Below are 21,433 nucleotides of genomic sequence, written 5' to 3'. Positions count from 1 at the left end.
CAGGACTTTAGAGACGTCTGTCTGGACATGAAGGATTTTCAAAACTCTAGATTTATGATCAATTAAATACACTTTCATCTAAATTAATCACATAATTTATAAGCAACAGTAAAAATCTAGATGAATTTCTGTCTAAAAGCTGAACGGACTTTATTTTTAATTGTCAGGAATTTAAATATCAGAGAAAATAAAGCAGAATTCTAACATTTGTTGTCATTTGTTTGGCAGGAAAACAAAGTAAAGATAAACTTGTGTTTGTGTTATTTAATATTCATGTTACAGTTAAAGTCAGAACATCATCAAAACTGTGAGAATAAAGTTGATTTTAAACAGAACTAACAAGTTTGTATTGATGGAAATGATTGGGCCCCAGGACTCAGAGAAGATGCTGCTTTTCAACACGTTCCATTTACTTTCTGTCTCTGCATCTGTCTCTCTGTCTCTCTCTCATTCACCTGCCTGCACTCTGCTGATTCCTGCAGCTGACTCTCATTCAGTCATCAGCTCACCTGTCCACCACCTCACCTGCAGCTATTTAAGCTCTGTTCATTCACTCTCTCCCTGCTGGACCACAGACTGCACATCCTCTCTTGGACTCAGTCCTCCAGTCGGTCCTGTGTCGTCTCTAAATAGTCGTAGCGTCTCTTTGGATTCCACCGCTCCCTGCTCTGTTTCCAGTCTTCACTTTCCCTAACCTTTGTTTCCTGTCTGCTTTTCCATCTCTGCTCTGACTTCACTTCACCTGGTCCTTGGCTTTCTCTAACCCGCCTCCCCTCTCTTCTCTTTGCTGATTTCTCTCCACCAGTTCTACCATTCAGGTCTTCAGACTCTCATCAAACCTCTAAAGATCCAACGGAGAGCTCGTCTTGTCCCAGTGACGACACCACCTCATCAGGTTTGTCTTGTCAAGGTCCCGTATGTCGGATTTATTAGCAGAAAAGGAATCTACCATTCCTAATTCCTGTTATAATATTCTAATGTCTTTATTTGTGTCTCATGAGGAGAAAAAAAGAGCAGAAGAGAACAGGTTTGGGTGGATCATTAAAGCTAAATATCAAAACTTACAGGAGGGACAATCTGTGTTCTACTGATTCATATTTGACTGAAATTTTTACCGCATAAAATCTGGATATTTATAAAGACACACATGTGGACAAAATTGTTGGTACCCCTCAGTTAAAGAAGGAAAAACCCACAATTCTCACTGAAATCACTTGAAACTCACAAAAGTAACAATAAATAAAAATTTATTGAAAATTAAATAATCAAAATCAGCCATCACTTTTGAATTGTTGATTAACATAATTATATAAAAAAACAAACTAATGAAATAGGGCTGGACAAAATGATGGTACCCATAACTTAATATTTTGTTGCACAACCTTTTGAGGCAATCACTGCAATTAAACGATTTCTGTATTTGTCAATGAGCGTTCTGCAGCTGTCAACAGGTATTTTGGCCCACTCCTCATGAGCAAACAGCTCCAGTTGTCTCAGGTTTGATGGGTGTCTTCTCCAAATGGCATGTTTCAGCTCCTTCCACATATGTTCAATGGGATTCAGATCTGGGCTCATAGAAGGCCACTTTAGAATAGTCCAACGCTTTTCTCTCAGCCATTCTTGGGTGTTTTTGGCTGTGTGTTTTGGATCGTTGTCCTGTTGGAAGACCCATGACCTGCGACTGAGACCAAGCTTTCTGACACTAGGCAGCACATTTCTCTCCAGAATGCCTTGATAGTCTTCAGATTTCATCGTACCTTGCACACTTTCAAGACACCCTGTGCCCGATGCAGCAAAGCAGCCCCAAAACATTACTGAGCCTCCTCCATGTTTCACCGTAGGGACAGTGTTCTTTTCTTCGTATGCTTGGTTTTTGAGTCTATGAACATAGAGTTGATGTGCCTTACCAAAAAGCTCCAGTTTGGTCTCATCTGTCCAAAGGACATTCTCCCAGAAGCTTTGTGGCTTGTCAGCATGCATTTTTGCAAAATTCCAGTCTGGCTTTTTTATGAGTTTTTTTCAGCAGTGGTGTCCTCCTTGGTCGTCTCCCATGAAGTCCACTTTGGCTCAAACAACGACGAATGGTGCGATCTGACACTGATGTACCTTGGCCTTGGAGTTCACCTTTAATTTCTTTGGAGGTTGCTCTGGGCTCTTTGGATACAATTCCAACGATCCGTCTCTTCAATTTGTCATCAATTTTCCTCTTGCGGCCACGTCCAGGGAGGTTGGCTGCTGTCCCGTGGGTCTTGAACTTCTGAATAATATGAGCCACTGTTGTCACAGGAACTTCAAGCTGTTTAGAGATGGTCTTATAGCCTTTACCTTTAAGATGTTTGTCTATCATTTTTTTTCGGATGTCCTGGGACAATTCTCTCCTTCGCTTTCTGTTGTCCATGTTCAGTGTGGTACACACCTTTTCACCAAACAGCAGGGTGACTACTTGTCTCCCTTTAAATAGGCAGACTGACTGATTATGAGTTTGGAAACACCTGTGATGTCAATTAAATGACACACCTGAGTTAATCATGTCACTCTGGTCAAATAGTTTTCAGTCTTTTATAGAGGTACCATCATTTTTGTCCAGGCCTGTTTCATTAGTTTGTTTTTTTAAATAATTATGTTAATCAACAATTCAAAAGTAATGGCTGTTTTTGATTATTTAATTTTCAATAAATTTTTATTTATTGTTACTTTTGTGAGTTTCAAGTGATTTCAGTGAGAATTGTGGGTTTTTCCTTCTTTAACTGAGGGGTACCAACAATTTTGTCCACGTGTGTATCTGTAAAAGTTGAACTGAATATATCCAGTTCCTTCTATGTTTCAATTCAAAATGGAAAAACAAATCAAAACCAACACAAACAAGTGAACAAGCTCACATTTAAAAGTGAAATTCATCACAGTAAAAGTAAAATTAGTTCATATTTGGCTGTATTTTCTTCTGGTATCAGATGTTTTAACTTCAGATCAAAAATCAAAGGAAAATTTGACTCATTTCAAATCTGAATTCACACCATTTAAATTAATTGATACGTTCTCAAAAATTAAAAAAGATTTTTTTTTTTTTTATTGAAGTTTCTGGATTCACATTTATAACAAAATACAGCATCCATGCTCCACATCAAATCAGCAAGACTTCTGAAACGGAAGAATAAAAGCAGCAAGTTGAATTAATTCAGAATATTTAGTTGTGCAAACAAAATTAAAATGGGTTTTACTAAACATCTAGTTTAATCAACATATTTTGAGGTTTGAAATGTGCGACCATCGCTTGTCTTGCTGTGCTTAATGCTGTAGAATCCTGATTTTTACTCAGATTTTTACAGTTCCTTCTTTAGAAATGTAGAGAATTAAGGAAATGTAGAACTATAATCCCGGTTATTAACTAACAGATCTTTTTAAGACAGACACGTTAAATTATGGAATAATTTCTGACTTAAAATGACAAATAAATTCAAAATGTGAACTGTTATTTGGTCAGAGTGCTTCCTTTAAGCTGAAGGCACTGATTGGTGGTCATTGGACCAACAACAGCAGAACACAACTCCTGAAATCTTTGACTTTCAGTGATGATCTGAAGAAGAACAATGAGTTTGTGTCTAAAACAGTTTTAAAGCTCTTCTTCAGTCTTTCTGGAACAAACTCATCAACATTCAAAACATCACAGCACTGTTTAGTCCTTCAGTCACTGCTGCAGAAGTTCATTTTTCTTGAACCATTTCTAGTTTCCATTTCCAGAGTGACCAGACTGGAGTTCAGGTTCAACATTTCCTTCATTTGAAGAACGTCCTCCATCTTTATCTTCAGGCTTCATACATCTGAACATAGAAAAAACAGAAACGCAAATAATGATAAAAACCAACACAGTTCCTTCTTTATCCTTCCTGAGTATAAAGTGTAAAATACACCTTCACATCAATCCTGATTCCTTCATGTGATTTTCTGTTTTCTCTTCATTTCAGTGACTTTAATGTTTTCATTTCATGGATGTTGTTGAACTCTGACTGAGATCATCATCTTAGCTGATACAACAAAGCATGTTGATGAAAATAAGTGGTGGAAATGTTCCTGAAACATCCCAGAAAACTAACTTGATGACAACAGTTTTCTCCTTTAACATGTTCCCTCATTTACTGTAGTTCACACAGAGCAGAACACAAGTTTAACAAAGAACATTTACTTACTGAACAGAGGATCAGTGATGTTTGGAGTTCTTGTGCTATTTTGTTCTTCATCTGAGAAATGTTCAGAAAACATCAACACAAACCACAACCAAGAAATAAATTCCAAAGTGAAGGAAGAACATCTTCTTACCTCTTTTCTTTTTATAGAACAGAAACAGACCGACTGCTGCTGCTGCAACCAGAACAGCTCCAATCACTCCACCTATGATTCCTCCATTTACTGAATTCCCTGAAACATAAAAGATTCAGTTAATTTTCTGTCTCTGGAAGCTCCATGATGGAGTTTTGTGATCTTTGATGTCTGCAGGTCAAACACATCTTCCAGATAATCAGAGGAACTTTTGCTGTTTTACCTCCACTTATCTTCACAGAGGTGTCACTTATCAGCGTCTCCTCAGCATTACTGAGTTGACAGGTGTACATTCCCTCCTGCTCTGAACATAAGTCCTGCAGTGTGATGTCTCCTGACTCTGACACATCCTTCACCTGCTGCCTCCACTCCTCTGAGACTGTGGAGCTGCCATCAGTCCTGCTCTGCTTCACCATCATCTGACTGTGGTTGAATCTCCAAAGCAGGTGAGAGAAGGAAAAGTTGGAGGCAGCGCAGGTGATGATTGTTTCACTTGTTGATCCATTGATAGGAGCTGAAATGATGGAAGAGAAAAAGACAAGAATGAAGCAAGTCAATAATGTGTGAGTGGATTGTTGAGATGAGATGTTTTCCTCACTGAGTTTCCTCCAAGCAGCTCTCCTCCTGTTTGTTGGAGTTGAGACGGTGCAGCTGTAGACCAGATCAGTATGACTGTGTGAGAGGATCAGAGAACTACTGATGCTGTAAAGCTGCTCTTCATTCTGCTGGACTGTGGTTGTGTTGTGGAGGTTGATGTTGGATGGAGGTGTGGTGGACCAGGTGAGCTCAGGTTGAGGGTAGATCCCCTTGTTTATAGTAAGAGGGGACAAGAAGGCTTTTAGTTTTGAAATAAGCCCAGGTGATGATGTCATAAGGACCGACCTTGAAGCTGCACGGTAAGATGCATCTCTCCATAAAAACACAGAACACCTCAGTATCTGCAACATCAGGTAAAGACCATGTTAGTGAGAGACTCAGACCTGCATCAGAAACACACTTAGATTTAGTTGTTGAGCAGCATTTGTTCTGTTACTGAGAACTATTAATTACAACTAAAATAAAAAGACTCAGACTTGCATCAGAAACTCAGCAGGAAGTTGGAGCACCAGATGAAAACGTGAAACTTTACACAGAGAGTGCAGCCTGAGAGAAATGAATGAAACCAGTCAAGTGGGGTGCAGTGATGCCAATGATGGACAGTCTAATTTAGATAACTTATAAAAATTAATCAACAGAATTATTTGGTTGCTCTTCATTCTATGACCACTAGATGTCCTACTCTACCACTGAATACAGGAGAACACCAGAAGGATCATAGACTGTAGAATAATAAATAGAATCTTTGTTATTCTGATTCTTTATTAAACTGAGAATAAGTTCAGTTCAACTGCATCACAAACTACAGCTGTCAGGAAATAAAGATTTATAACCAATAGAACGCCAAGAAATGACTTAACAACCAAAAATGTGAACATTGACTGATTGGTAATCTGTTTTACTTGTATTCTACACTGTTTTTCTGATTGTCGTTGTTTTATTTATTTTAGGATGTCAATAAACAGGCAGAGGGACTACCGATGGAAACCAGCTTTTCTGATAACTCGGGTTTATTTACATTTGTTAAAATGTTTACTAATGCACATTTTCCCTTTCTAAAAATAAAGACACAAATAAAAGATCTTACAAACCAAAAACAACCCAAACATACCGAGAACTTGTAGTCTGACGGGAATTTCCCCCTTTTCTCTGCAGAAAACAGTCGAGAGGGGGAGGGGGGGGGGGACAGAATACAGAGAATCAGCGGTAGCAGTTTGATATTTGTTCACAGAATTGTAAACCACAGTGTCGCAGTCTGCGAACATGTGGCGTTTAAAGACAATAGGATACGTGATACCTGCGTAAAAACACTGAAAACTGTACTCACAGGATCCGTCCTTTCATCGTATCCTATTGTCTTTAAACGCCACATGCAGGAGGCGGGTCTGTCTGCAGGTTGCAAGAGAGAGGTCAGCAAAGTAGGCGTGTCGCAAAGCTTCGCGTCACTTTGCGACAGGCCTACTTTATGAGCAGCGGCATCTGTGTCATGTAGACCATGCGGCATCATGCTATCGCATGGATAGCATAGCGCACGGAGCCGGTGCGCTGATAACATATCCATGCGCTGAAATGCCGCTGCTGCCGCTCATTGGTGGAGCTCTGTTTTCTGGGTTCAGTCACAGCTTCACTAGTCACACCCACCCAGCGACAACTGAGGTTTCTGGTCCTCTGATCGTCTCTCCTTCATATCAGGACTCTAAAGTTCAGTCTTTTCCTCCAGATCTGCTCTGAATCATCAAATAATCAGGATGAAGGATTGTGTGTTTCTCCTGTTTCTGTGGATTGTGACTGTTTCCAGAGGAGGTGAGTGAAAACTTTGTCTTCTCTTCATAGATTTTAGTTTCTCCTTATTTTCCATCCATGGCTTTATTGTGTTTGACAAGTTGAGCTCTGTTGGTCTCATTAACTGTGGAAAGAGATCAGGAGAAAAAGGTTGAGGTGCTTTATTATCAGACTGAATTCAAACCATGTTCAGAGCTAACAGTGAAGTTTCCAGTCTCAGTTTTCAGTGTGAACATGAAGTAGCAGAAACAAAGGGATGAATGAAATGTTCTCTATGAATGTGTGAGTTTAAACTCAGTCTGCAGCAGTTTAATGACAACAGAGCAGCAGATTAAAATAGTCCACAGCTGATCTGAGATCTGTGTTCATTGAATTCTGCTGTAAATCAGCATCACATCAGTTTGTAGAAAAATCAGGAGACCAAACCTCTCACAAAATACAGAGAAAACTCGCATTGAAAGGAAATACAACAGCTGATATATCATGATTTATTGTTGATTATGTTGTGTAGACATCAGTCTGTGCAGGAGACAGAAAAGTCACTGATGGAGGCGGAGATTCTGTGATATCCTTGTCAATAAAGGATTACCGGACAACATGATGCAGTTACTTCTGGCTTTTTAATAAACATTTTTCGCTGGGCTGGTCAACAACATGAGTCTGCTGCAACTTGTAATGCCACCTATTGGTCATAGGATAATAGTGTCATTCCCATCAACGACAGTTTCTTAAAGGAACCTCCTTTCCTCGTTCTCTATTGGTCCAAATAAACCCGGAAACCAGCTGCTCGAGAATTCAACCCCACTGTTCTCAGTATGTTGCAAACGGGACGCTTAAAAAGCAAAATAAACCCAGAGAGAAAACCTTTTCTTCTTCAGAACATGACTGCATGTATGACTCTGAAGGAAACCGGTTTCTGGTCACAAGTTTTTCAAAACGACCTGAGGAACGACCGAAGGAGTTCTCGGTATGTTTGAGTTGTTTCTGGTTTGTAAGATCGTTTATTTGTGTCTTTATTCTTAATAAAGGGAAAATGTACATTAATAAACATTTTAACAAATGTAAATGAACCCGAGTTATCAGAAAAGCTGGTTTCCATCGGTAGTCCCTCTGCCTGTTTATTGACATCCTAAAATAAATAAAACAACGACAATCAGAAAAACAGTGTAGAATACAAGTAAAACATATTACCAATCAGTCAATGTTCACATTTTTGGTTGAAGTCATTTCTTGGCGTTCTATTGGGTTATAAATCTTTATTTCCTGACAGCTGTAGTTTGTGATGCAGCTGAACTGAACTTATTCTCAGTTTAATAAAGAATCAGAATAATAAAGATTCTATTTATTATTCTACAGTCTGTGATCCTTCTGGTGTTCTCCTGTATTCAGTGGTAGAGTAGGACATCTAGTGGTCATAGAATGAAGAGCAACCAAATAATTCTGTAGATTTGTTGATGGATTGTTTTAGATGTGGTTCTCCATTACATTCCTGTTGGAGGACACCAGATGATTGTTTGGTTTCTAGTGGATAAAACAACAACAACAATAACAATGACAGTAACTCCTGTAGACCCTGTTTCTTATTTCACATGTCTGTAACTCTGTGTTCTCTTCACTTCTATTCTGTGATGAATCATTGAAATGTTGCTGCTACGTTCATGAGATGTTCTACAAACACACTGATGGAGTTTTCACATCGGACCGGTGCAAATACCGATTATAATGTGGATTTTGGCAAACTGTGATTGAAACGCCGCGGCACAGCGCTTCCTGATCTACTGCATGTGTGTGATGGTGTGTCTTCAGAGGACTTCAGCCTGTAATAAACCTTCAGAGCTGCTCTGTGTTTCTGAGGGGAAGTTGTGGCAGAAGGAGCTGCTGTGATGTCCAGTTGTTTTCTTGGTAGTTTCAGTCATTTATGGAGAGTCTCTGCTGACTGTGGTTTACTGTTGGATATTATTGTGTTGTCCAGCTGTTTTGTGTTGTTTTGACCATTATTCTAAGTTTAATATATTTTTATAAGTTATCTAAATTAGACTGTCCATCATTGGCATCACTGCACCCCACTTGACTGGTTTCATTCATTTCTCTCAGGCTGCACTCTCTGTGTAAAGTTTCATGTTTTCATCTGGTGCTCCAACTTCCTGCTGAGTTTCTGATGCAAGTCTGAGTCTTTTTAAGTTGTAATTCTTATTTCTCAGTAACAGAACAAACGCTGCTCAACAACTAAATCTAAGTGTGTTTCTGATGCAGGTCTGAGTCTCTCACTAACATGGTCTTTACCTGATGTTGCAGATACTGAGGTGTCCTGTGTTTTTATGGAGAGATGCATCTTACCGTGCAGCTTCCAGGGTGGTCCTCGAGTCTTCATCCACTGGACTCAGATGAAAGGACTTCATGTGCACTTCTACAGCGACAAACAAGACCAGCTTGAAGATCAACATCAGAACTACAGAAACAGGACGTCACTGTTCAAGGACCAGATCTCCAGAGGAAACGCCTCACTGCAGCTGACAGGAGTGAAGGTTCAGGATGAAGGAAGATACAGATGTCGCATCAACACTTTGAGTGAAATCAATGATTCAATTATCAACCTAAAAGTTGACGGTATGAGAAAAATACAGAAATTCATCAACTCATTTAGTTTAACCTTGAATTGTCAGTCACTATTCCTGCATCTAAATTCTCTTTTCTTTTTCCAGCTCCAGTCCATGAAGTGAACATCCAGCAGGTAGAAAACAGGATGAGCTGCAGCTCAGAGGGGATCTACCCTCAACCTGAGCTCACCTGGTCCACCACACCTCCATCCAACATCAACCTCCACAACACAACCACAGTCCAGCAGAATGAAGAGCAGCTTTACAGCATCAGTAGTTCTCTGATCCTCTCACACAGTCATACTGATCTGGTCTACAGCTGCACCGTCACAACTCCAACAAACAGGAGGAGAGCTGCTTGGAGGAAGCTCAGTGAGGAAAACATCTCATCTCAACAATCCACTCACACATTATTGACTTGCTTCATTCTTGTCTTTTTCTCTTCCATCATTTCAGCTCCTATCAGTGGATCAACAAGTGAAACAATCATCACCTGCGCTGCCTCCAACTTTTCCTTCTCTCACCTGCTTTGGAGATTCAACCACAGTCAGATGATGGTGAAGCAGAGCAGGACTGATGGCAGCTCCACAGTCTCAGAGGAGTGGAGGCAGCAGGTGAAGGATGTGTCAGAGTCAGGAGACATCACACTGCAGGACTTATCTTCAGAGCAGGAGGGAATGTACACCTGTCAACTCAGTAATGCTGAGGAGACGCTGATAAGTGACACCTCTGTGAAGATAAGTGGAGGTAAAACCGCAAAAGTTCCTCTGATTATCTGGAAGATGTGTTTGACCTGCAGACATCAAAGATCACAAAACTCCATCATGGAGCTTCCAGAGACAGAAAATTAACTGAATCTTTTATGTTTCAGGGAAATCAGTCAATGGAGGAATCATAGGTGGAGTGATTGGAGCTGTTCTGGTTGCAGCAGCAGTCGGTCTGTGCTGTTGTGGGAAAAGAAAAAAATGTAAGAAAATGTTCTTCCATCACTTTGGAATTTATTTTTATGTGTGTTATTTGTGCTCATGATGTTTTCTGAACATTTCTCAGGTCAACATGAAAACAACACAACAAGATCAACCAGGTCAGTAAATGTTCTTTGTTAAACTTGTGTGCTGCTCTGTGTGAACTACAGTAAATGAGGGAACATGTTAAAGGAGAAAACTGTTGTCATCAAGTTAGTTTTCTGGGATGTTTCAGGAACATTTCCACCACTTATTTTCATCAACATGCTTTGTTGTATCAGCTAAGATGATGATCTCAGTCAGAGTTCAACAACATCCATGAAATGAAAACATTAAAGTCACTGAAATGAGGAGAAAACAGAAAATCACATGAAGGAGTCAGGATTGATGAGAAGATTTATTTTCCACTTTATACTCAGGAAGGATAAATAAGGAACTGTGCTGATTTTTATCTTCATGTTTCTTTTGTTTTTTTTTCTTTTTGGTTTTAAATTTAATTTCTTTCTGTTTTCAGGTTTGTTAAACTTGAAGATGAAAATGCCGGACGACCTGCAAATGCTATAGAAACCTGAACAACGGTTAAACCTCCATCAGATGGACTTCAGTCCAGTCTGGAACTCTGACGTTTTTCTGCACTGATGAATGTAAGTTTGAACAAATTCTGGAGAAGAAATGGAAACAAAAAGGGTTCAAGAAAAATGAACCTCTCCAGCAGTAAGTGAAGGACTAAATAGTGCTGTGATGCTGGAAGTGCTGATGAGTTTGTTCCAGAGATACTGAAGAAGAGCTTTCAAACTGTTTTAGAGACAAACTCTTTGTTCTTCTTCAGCTGATTGACTACAGACATGCACACTTTGCACTTTGACATTGTTAGAATCACTTTTGTTCATTCCTGAATTTAAGTTGTCTCTGGGAAAAGTATTTTTTCATTCATCATTTTTATCTCATGAGTTCAGTTTCACAGAATGAACGTGTTGTGATCTTCTGTTGTTTTATTGTCATTTATTATTTATTGTCACTACTGTAAGTCTTGTCATAATGCTTCCATTATATTTTTTTATCTTGTGTGAAATCAGCTCTAAGTGTCAAAATAAAGTTTCATCTAACACTGACCAGAACTGAAAGTTTGCTTTGATTTATATTTGATGTTTGACTGAACATTTTATTTTAAATAATGGAAGAAATGATTGCTAAATACAAGTACAAATATATTGGAGAACTTTTTTGTCACTTTACTGCTTCCTCCAAGCTTCACTTCCAGATTTTCTTCAGTTCTCCTGTTTCATTCAAGTTCTTTTCAAAGTAAAAATGTGAAGGAAAAGTGACGTGGACATTCTCATGAACCAGAAGAGATCAAATAGCAAAAGACTGAACTGATGGTGTAAAAACCAAACTGACATGTTGCTGCATTAAAGCTGTGCAGTGAATCATGAACGTGTTTCCAGTTTGTGTCCTGCAGGGGGCGCTGGAAGCTCAGTCATTGATTTCCATGTGTGGAAAGTCAAAGAGTTAAAGGGAGAAAAAGATCAGTGCTGTCAGTGTGTGGAGCTGAATGGAAATAAACTACAGAGCTCATATTCTCTGGAATCAACAAACACTGAGGATTCATTCTGTGTTTTAACAGTTTTTCACAGCAGTGGAGGAAGAACTGCTTTGTTGGATCAGTTCTTTGTTGATTTTCATTTATTGGCTGTAAGAAAAATCCAGAAAATCTCCAAGTTTTCCTTTGAAGGATGCTCTGATTGCTGATGTGTGAGCTGCAGTAACAGTGATGTGTGACTGACTGAGCTGGTTCAGCATCAGTGTTAACACTCAGTCAGGAAACGTACGCTGCTGTTAGAACATGTTCACCATCAGAGCTTCCAGTCTGATGTTAACTTCCAGTGAGTTCACATCCAGTAACGGAGGTCACTGCTTTAGATGTGATGTTGTCCAGATGTGGACAGAAAACAACCAGTTTGTGAGATGACTTTAACACAGACTGCAGACTTTATCTCCATGACGTTAAGGATTCAGCAGCAAAAATAAAGTGTCATCCTTCTTCTTCCCCATCATTTTTTTCTGATTTCTTTTCCATGCTCACATGATCATATATTCCTTGAGTTTATTGAGTTTATTGCTGGTCAGATCCACTGAGAGCTGTGAGTCTTCTTTCCTTTCTGAAGTCCTGAAGATCACATCAGTCTTCTAATCTTTTAGATCACTGAGGTCTTCATCTACTGTGGATTACTGAAACACCACAACATTCTGAGTGGATTAAGTGATTTAATGTGAATTGTAGAACATTTCTGACCTTGTATCAGTAAACATTAGGATGTGATTGTTCTGGACTACCAAACCAGCAGTTTGCTCTAAAATAGTTCAACTAAAATATGTCAACAAGAAGGAAACACGAACTCTTCTTATTAAAACATGGATGGAATTTAACACATGGGCATGAGTTACATTTATACTAGAGAGCAGTTATTACCCATCATCGCAGATTTCTCTCCTATTTCCAGGTGGGAGGGTTGAGGGGAGAGTCCAAACGGTGATTGGACGGTTGGAAGGTCCGTCTTGTCAAGCGATTCTGATTGGATGAAAGATTCACGAGGTGGAAACTGATGGACGGTGCTGGAAAACAACGTGAAGTCAGGATGGGAGCATCCATGTTTAGCATCGTGTTTTGTAGACAGCAGGAATTCAGTTTCCATGAAAATATTCAGATGAGGATTTCTGTGTTTCTGATATTTCTGTGGATTGTTACTGTTTCCAGAGGAGGTGAGTGAAAACCGTCTCTGTTCGTCACACTAACATTTGTTCACGTTATTTTCCATCCATCAGTTCTCTCCGTTTTCCAAGTTCATCTGAGTATTATTGGTGTTATTAACTGTGGAGGACCAAGTGTTTCTCTGGTGGTCTGGTAGCAGACATCTGTCCTCCTCCTACAATGTTCTGCTGGGAAACATGGAGTCCTGATCCAGAATCTATGAACTGATGCTGAACAGAACCAGAGAAATGAGATGAACACTTTGGTTCCTGTCCAGTAACGGAACTGTTGAGGTTTGAGTCCATCTGTCTGCGGAGCTGCTTATTTGACTTTCTCCTTCTTTGTTTTGATTTTGTTCCGTTATGTGACTCCAGAGAAGAAGATGAGCCCAGTGCGGCTTTATTTTTGACCCGAAATGAAACCATGAGACAGTAAGAAGACAAGAAGTCTATTCAAGCATTTAGCTCAGCCTTTTCAAAGAAACAGAGAAGAGGAGAGAAATCCTCCTAAACCCTCGACAGACCCAAAGGCTTTTCAATGTGACAGAAAAATCCAGGTAGATGATAGTGATGAAAGTAATGCTTTAGTCATCTTCAGCATTAGTTAATATTGACTGAATGATCAGATTATTGGTTAATATTGTGAATAAGGATTATTTAGTTGTTCCAGTTTGTTATTTGCCTGATAAATAAAAACACAATCTTTAGTTTGAAACAAGTTTTTGACAGATTTCTAAAATGTTTGTGTTTTCTTTGTTTTTATGACAGATGGTCTCATAAAATTATTAAACGCTGTGCATTTATACACTCCTGAACAAAATCTTAAGACCGAGGAAAAGCTACAAGTATTCATATTTCTCACTGGTGGATCATAACCAGGTTGGAAGTAGAGCTTTAAAATACAAAAAGAAGAAACAGGAGCAAGAGACTGAAAACAGAGAGTAGGAATTTATTGAAAACTGCATTTAAACTCAAACAGGCTGGTCATCAGCTGTCTGTTTGAGTCTCTTCTCTGGGAGGGGGTAGAGAAGAAGTTATTGCTCAAATTAAATTAGTATGAGATCATTGCTATGTTAATTAAGGGTGCAGTCATTGCATATGCAAAAGGTTCAGTTCCTTATAAATTACACCTGATCGAGACGCAAGTTGGGAGTCGTTGGGTGATAGTCGCTCGATGCAAACCAGGGTGGAAATGCCTGAGCAGAGGGGATTTTATCACGCAACTCGGACAGGGGATTCAACATGATCTGCTATGGAATAACTGTTCTGTTGGAGTTATGGATGAAAGTACTGCTTTTTCTGAGCTGTTTGAGGATTACGGAACTGTGATCTAAAAATAATGGTGACTGAAGGAACATTACTGAACTCTGTTTTCTCCATGAGCAACAACACCAGAATGGATGAACAAAGTTTTTACTGCCCGAACAACCAAATTGGATCCAGGCAGATCTAAATCTGGTCTGAACTCCCGTCCACTTAACCCTGGGCCCCGGCGGGCCTCAAAGGCTCGTTGGTTTTCAAGTGAGCAGTCGACTACGACCAAGCCGTCTGCTCTGCCCCTCCAAATTACGTAATCTGGGTGATTATTACTTCTCATTTATGAAAGCATAGTTCCACTTATGAGTCGTGTTCAGCATTGAAAGAATATGGATGTTTGATTAATTGTCTGATGATCAGGAGCTATTGCTACGCTCTTGCTAAAATATTATAATAAACATTTTTCCTGCAATTAAAGTTAACAGACTGGAAATTCACTTTATCCCTATCACAATGATTAATGAGGAATATTTTCTCTGGTAGTAGAAAGTCAGGTTATTGTGTGTATTACATCTAAAAAAGGTTCTGAAAGGTTACTAGTCTTTGGGGCCGTGGGTGGCCTTTTACAAACATATCCTTGGTTTTTTTTATTCCAAATCTCTAAACTTTAACTTAGCAACTTACCAAGTGCAGAAACCGTTAAGAAAAAAATCAGAGGAAGCAGGATAGGCGTGTGGATGAAGGCAGTGAGAGGCTTGGCGAATTTTCCTCGAATACCAGCTTAAACGTTCTTCAGAACCCATCTGGGTCAGACCCCACTGGGCTGGAGAACCGGACCCGTTAGAAGGAGAGCTGGTCCAGTGATTCTCTGAAGATTAATTATTAACTTAGTTGATCTAAGGAGAATTGCTGGAAAACCTTTTGGGTTTCAACAAGGAGGAACTTTTATTCTGATAAAATGCTGCACAGTTTAATGAATAACAACACATAATGTAACACTGTTTAGTTTTAATATTTCTCAGTAACAGAACAAATGCTGCTCAACAACTAAATCTAAGTGTGTTTCTGATGCAGGTCTGAGTCTCTCACTAACATGGTCTTTACCTGATGTTGCAGATCCTGAGGTGTCCTGTGTTTTTATGGAGAGATGCATCTTACCGTGCAGCTTCCAGGTCGCTGCTCATATCGTCATCCACTGGTTTCAGTTGAAAACAGGAGATCTCCGTGTTCACTCGTACTACAACAACCAAGATGATCTTGGATATCAACACCAAATGTACAGAAAGAGGACGTCACTGTTCAAGGACCAGATCTCCAGAGGAAACGCCTCACTGCAGCTGACAGGAGTGAAGGTTCAGGATGAAGGAAGATACAAGTGTTTCGTCAGCACCATCAACAGAAACAAGGATTCATTTATCAACCTAAAAGTTTATGGTATGAGAAAAGAAACACAAGAAATCACTTCTAGTTCTTCATTATTACTGCCCGGCAAAATCTGTGTTTTGCCGGAAGGTATTGTTTTCACCTGCATGGTCTTGCTTGCTCGCGTGTTTGTCTGTAACACTTTGGTTTCCGCGCGATAACTCCATAAAATATTGATGTAGCCTCACCATATTTGGTACACAGGTGTACCATAATAAAACACAGGTCAAGTTCAAATTTGGTGACCGTGACTTCATTTTCAAGGTCACAGGGGTCATCTTTGTCGCCGGGCGGTCCAAGTTTGGTAAAACTTCTTATTTAAAATGTATTGTTGAATGAACATCAAACTTCCTCTTTTCCTCCTCTTTTCCAGCTCCAGTCCATGAAGTGAACATCCAGCAGGTAGAAAACAGGATGAGCTGCAGCTCAGAGGGGATCTACCCTCAACCTGAGCTCACCTGGTCCACCACACCTCCATCCAACATCAACCTCCACAACACAACCACAGTCCAGCAGAATGAAGAGCAGCTTTACAGTATCAGTAGTTCTCTGATCCTCTCACACAGTCATACTGATCTGGTCTACAGCTGCACCGTCACAACTCCAACAAACAGGAGGAGAGCTGCTTGGAGGAAACTCAGTGAGGAAAACATCTCATCTCAACAATCCACTCACACATTATTGACTTGCTTCATTCTTGTCTTTTTCTCTTCCATCATTTCAGCTCCTATCAATGGATCAACAAGTGAAACAATCATCACCTGCGCTGCCTCCAACTTTTCCTTCTCTCACCTGCTTTGGAGATTCAACCACAGTCAGATGATGGTGAAGCAGAGCAGGACTGATGGCAGCTCCACAGTCTCAGAGGAGTGGAGGCAGCAGGTGAAGGATGTGTCAGAGTCAGGAGACATCACACTGCAGGACTTATGTTCAGAGCAGGAGGGAATGTACACCTGTCAACTCAGTAATGCTGAGGAGACGCTGATAAGTGACACCTCTGTGAAGATAAGTGGAGGTAAAACAGCAAAAGTTCCTCTGATTATCTGGAAGATGTGTTTGACCTGCAGACATCAAAGATCACAAAACTCCATCATGGAGCTTCCAGAGACAGAAAATTAACTGAATCTTTTTAAGTTTCAGGGAATTCAGTCAATGGAGGAATCATAGGTGGAGTGATTGGAGCTGTTCTGGTTGCAGCAGCAGCAGCAGTGGGTCTGTTTCTGTTCTATATAAAGAAAAAAGGTGAGAAGATGATCTTCCGTCACTTTGGAATTTATTTTTTGTTTGTTGTTTGTGTTCATGATATTTTCTGAACATTTCTCAGGTCAACAAGAAAACAACACAAGAAGATCAAACAGTGCTGAAACTCGTATGTAAATGTTGTGTGTTAAAATTGTGTGCTGCTCTGTGTGAACTAATAATAATAATAATAATAATCATACATGTCGGTGTGTATGTGTGTGCATATGGTGGGGGGGTGTGGGAAGTCTGTGTTTTGCTATGTATCATTTTGTATGTTTGTTCAACAAAGAGAGAAAAAAAACATTTTATTTATAGGCGCCTTCAAGACACTCAAGGTTACGGTACAGAGGAAACAGAATTAAACAGATTCAAACACACAGTTTAAAACATAAGAATTTTAAAATTTAAAAGAAGAAAATTTAGCAATTTTAAAACAGAAGGAGGACTGGAGGTCAAAGTGAGGATGCTTGTTTGAACAGGTGGGTTTTGAGATTGGATTTAAAAATGTGTCGTGTGTTGATGTTTCTGATGTCAGGTGGGAGGGAGTTCCAGAGGCGGGGAGCAGAGCGACTGGAGGGGGCGCTGGAGGAGTGGAGGAGAGGTAGAGCTGGGTGTCGTATGCATAGCAATGAAACTGTATGTTATGTTTCCGGAATATGTGGCCAAGGGGGAGAAGATAAATGATGAAGAGGACGGGACCAAGAACAGAGCCTTGGGGAACGCCGGAGGAGAGGGGAGATGGATGGGATGTGAATGTTTTTAACTGAATAAACTGAGTGTGGCCAGAGAGATATGATGTAAACCAGTCCAGGGGCGTGCCAGATAAACCAATAGATGCCAGTCTATGGAGGAGGATGGAATGAGAGATGGTGTCAAAACCTGCACTCATGTCGAGAAGGATGAGGATGGATAGAAGTCTGGAGTCTGCTGCCATCAGGAGGTCGTTGGTTATTTTAAGTAGAGCTGTTTCTGTGCTGTGGTGGGGACGAAAACCAGATTGGAATTGCTCAAAGAGGCAGTTATCGGAGAGGTGAGAGTGGATTTGGGATACAACTGTTTTCTCCAGGATTTTTGAGAGGAATGGCAGGTTAGAAATGGGACGAAGGCTATTGAAGTTGTTGGGATCTGACCTAGGTTTTTTGAGAAATGAAGTTATTGCAGCAGATTTCAGAGGCGATGGAACAGAACCAGAAGTGAGGGAGGAGTGGATGATGGCAGTGATCAGAGGTGACAGGGAGAGGAGACGGGCTTTGATCAGAGGTGTTGGGAGAGGGTCAAGTTGACAGGTGGATGTTTTAGATTTTCTGATTAGTTCACATGTTTCAGCAGAGGAAGAGGGAAGGTGGAAATGTGAGAGTGGCTGAGAAAAGGAAACTAAGGGATCAGAGGGGGATGAACTGGAGGAGGTGTAAGAGGTCAGTTGCTGGTGGATAATATCAAGTTTTGCAGTGAAAAAGTTCATGAGTGAATTACAGTAGCTGTTGGAGTAGAAGTGAGTGGGGAAGGTGTCTGGTGGGCGCAAGGAGTTATTGATGAGTGAAAACAGAGTCCGGGTGTTCCCATCACCTGCACTGATGAGACCTGCATAATATTGTGATTTGGCTGTGTTAATGGAGTCCTTATAGTGAAGAACGTGGTGATGGTACAGTTCCTTATGAATAGTTAAACCAGTTTTATTGCAGAGTCACTCCAGTTGTCGACTTTTGGACTATAGTAAATGAGGGAACATGTCATCAAGTTAGTTTTCTGGGATGTTTCAGGAACATTTCCACCACTTATTTTCATCAACATGCTTTGTTGTATCAGCTAAGATGATGATCTCAGTCAGAGTTCAACAACATCCATGAAATGAAAACATTAAAGTCACTGAAATGAAGAGAAAACAGAAAATCACATGAAGGAGTCATGGTGGATGTGAAGGTTTATTTTGCTCTTTATACTAAAGATGAATAAAAAAGGAACTGTTTTGGTTTTTATCTTTGTTTGTTTCAGTTTTTTCTATTCGATGTTAAACTGTATTTCTTTCTATTTGCAGATGTATGAAGCTTCAATTCAGTTCAATTCAATTTTATTTATATAGCGCTAATTACAGTCAAATTGTCTCAAGACCCTTTACAGAACCCACATACCTGAACCCCCAGAACAGCCGTAAGGCGACAGTGGCAAGAAAAACACCCTTTTAACAGGGAGAAAAACCTTAACCATAACCCGGCTCTTTATGAGGGGGGACCCATCTGCTGCTGGCCGGCGGGTTGAGAGGGACAGAAGAGGTAGAGAGGTACAAGGGAACAAGGAAGATAGAGAAGGGCTCACTGCATCAGGAGAGGTCCCCCAGCAGCCTATGCGTACATCAGCATAACTACAGGAAAAACTAAAGGACGTCAAAGAGGAAGTCTGTTGTGCCAATGAAGATACCAGCTGACCCCCTCAGGGTCACCCAAGTCAGCCTTAAAGGGGGACTTCGGTTTTTTTCAACCTGGGGTCTGTTTCCTTATGTAATTTCATACATGTGAGTGATGGAGAAATGAATTTTCGACATAGCTCCAGTATTTAGCCAGGCAGGCAGCTTAGCAGCTCAGCTAGCAGCTCAGCTAGTGAAAAGTATGGGGCAACTGGCCCCCCCCGCGTCAAAGTCAGATGGAACTCTGACGTTTTTCTGCACTGATGAATATAAGTGTGAACAAATTATGGAGAAGAAATGGGAACAAAACGGCTCAAGAAAAATGAACCTCTGCAGCAATAACTGAAGGACTAAATAGTGTTTTGCACTTTGACATGGTTAGAAATCACTTTGGTTAGTTCTTGAATTTAATTTGTCTCTGTAAAAAGTATTTTTTCATTCATCATTTTTTATCTCATCAGTTCAGTTTCACTGAATGAACGTGACAAACTACTGAGCAGATCTGAGGCCACTCCTCTTCACCACAGTGAAGCTTTGAACTGATGACTTTAGATTTGTTGGTGAATAAATGTTGCTACGGTTTTAATATTTTCTTTCATAAACCAGTTATTGAAGTTGTAACCTTTGATTCACATTTGTCTGCTGTTACCAACCAGACCAACTGCTGTTACAACCAGAACAGCTCCAATCACTCCACCTATGATTCCTCCATTGACTGATTTCCCTGAAATATAAAAGATTCAGTTAATTTTCTGTCTCTGGAAGCTCCATGATGGAGTTTTGTGATCTTTGATGTCTGCAGGTCAAACACATCTTCCAGATAATCAGAGGAACTTTTGCTGTTTTACCTCCACTTATCTTCACAGAGGTGTCACTTATCAGCGTCTCCTCAGCATTACTGAGTTGACAGGTGTACATTCCCTCCTGCTCTGAAGATAAGTCCTGCAGTGTGATGTCTCCTGACTCTGACACATCCTTCACCTGCTGCCTCCACTCCTCTGAGACTGTGGAGCTGCCATCAGTCCTGCTCTGCTTCACCATCATCTGACTGTGGTTGAATCTCCAAAGCAGGTGAGAGAAGGAAAAGTTGGAGGCAGCGCAGGTGATGATTGTTTCACTTGTTGATCCACTGATAGGAGCTGAAATGATGGAAGAGAAAAAGACAAGAATGAAGCAAGTCAATAATGTGTGAGTGGATTGTTGAGATGAGATGTTTTCCTCACTGAGTTTCCTCCAAGCAGCTCTCCTCCTGTTTGTTGGAGTTGTGACGGTGCAGCTGTAGACCAGATCAGTATGACTGTGTGAGAGGATCAGAGAACTACTGATGCTGTAAAGCTGCTCTTCATTCTGCTGGACTGTGGTTGTGTTGTGGAGGTTGATGTTGGATGGAGGTGTGGTGGACCAGGTGAGCTCAGGTTGAGGGTAGATCCCCTCTGAGCTGCAGCTCATCCTGTTTTCTACCTGCTGGATGTTCACCTCATGGACTGGAGCTGGAAAAGAGGATCTTTGGTGTTCATTCACCAATATATTTGATAGGTTTTCTAAGAAACACAGAAAAATAACTAAAATTGCAGTGGCTTCCTGTCTTACGATGTGCAGCTCATACCGTAAATGTTTAGGTTAATGATTGAATCTTGATCTGTAATGAGGGTGCTGATAAAACACTTGTATCTTCCTTCATCCTGAACCTTCACTCCTGTCAGCTGCAGTGAGGCGTTTCCTCTGGAGATCTGGTCCTTGAACAGTGACGTCCTGTTTCTGTAGATCTGGTCCTGGCGTCTGAGCTGGTCTTGTTTGTCGTAGTACCAGTGAACAATATGTCCTGTCGTCAAATGAGTCCAGTGGATGACGGCTCGAGTATCGACCTGGAAGCTGCACGGTAAGATGCATCTCTCCATAAAAACACAGGACACCTCAGTATCTGCAACATCAGGTAAAGACCATGTTAGTGAGAGACTCAGACCTGCATCAGAAACACACTTAGATTTAGTTGTTGAGCAGCGTTTGTTCTGTTACTGAGAAATAAGAATTACAACTAAACAATATACAGTAAATGAAAATAAGATTATAAAATCAACAAGTTTGTAAAAATGAGTTTTCATGAGTTC

The 21,433-nt window shown here is 40.4% G+C and overlaps 1 protein-coding gene across 4 annotated transcripts; it reads right to left on the bottom strand.

Moving 5' to 3' along the window:
• Positions 1–2,916: 2,916 nt before the first annotated feature.
• Positions 2,917–21,207, bottom strand: LOC127531413 (uncharacterized). 4 transcript variants are annotated; one of them, XM_051940766.1, is made up of 6 exons: positions 21,191–21,207; positions 4,913–5,196; positions 4,538–4,828; positions 4,315–4,413; positions 4,185–4,235; positions 2,925–3,818 (listed from the first exon to the last, which is right to left on the bottom strand). In XM_051940766.1, the coding sequence occupies exons 2-6, from the start codon at positions 5,184–5,186 to the stop codon at positions 3,811–3,813; spliced, it is 723 nt and encodes a 240-aa protein (XP_051796726.1). In that variant the 5' UTR covers positions 5,187–5,196; positions 21,191–21,207; the 3' UTR covers positions 2,925–3,810. The 4 variants fall into 4 exon arrangements, with proteins under 4 accessions (XP_051796727.1, XP_051796726.1, XP_051796725.1 ...); XM_051940768.1 differs by lacking the exons at positions 4,913–5,196; positions 21,191–21,207 and adding exons at positions 6,023–6,060; positions 6,239–6,270 and having other exon boundaries at positions 3,075–3,818; XM_051940767.1 differs by lacking the exons at positions 4,913–5,196; positions 21,191–21,207 and adding an exon at positions 6,023–6,191 and having other exon boundaries at positions 2,917–3,818.
• Between the last annotated feature and the right edge of the window lie 226 nt (positions 21,208–21,433).

The sequence above is a fragment of the Acanthochromis polyacanthus genome, chromosome 20, assembly GCF_021347895.1.
Source record: "Acanthochromis polyacanthus isolate Apoly-LR-REF ecotype Palm Island chromosome 20, KAUST_Apoly_ChrSc, whole genome shotgun sequence".
Lineage (NCBI taxonomy): Eukaryota > Metazoa > Chordata > Actinopteri > Pomacentridae > Acanthochromis > Acanthochromis polyacanthus.
Note: the sequence above shows the minus strand (reverse complement) of the source record. Positions and strands in the feature narration are given on the sequence as shown.

Excerpts from the sequence above, each read along its gene's own strand:
- LOC127531413 (XM_051940765.1), bottom strand. The coding sequence starts at position 5,261 with ATGTTGCAGATACTGAGGTGTTCTGTGTTTTTATGGAGAGATGCATCT. Across the intron at positions 4,829-4,912 it reads AGCTGCTTGGAGGAAACTCA|CTCCTATCAATGGATCAACA; the intron begins GTGAGGAAAACA and ends CCATCATTTCAG. Across the intron at positions 4,236-4,314 it reads GTTCTATAAAAAGAAAAGAG|ATGAAGAACAAAATAGCACA; the intron begins GTAAGAAGATGT and ends AACATTTCTCAG.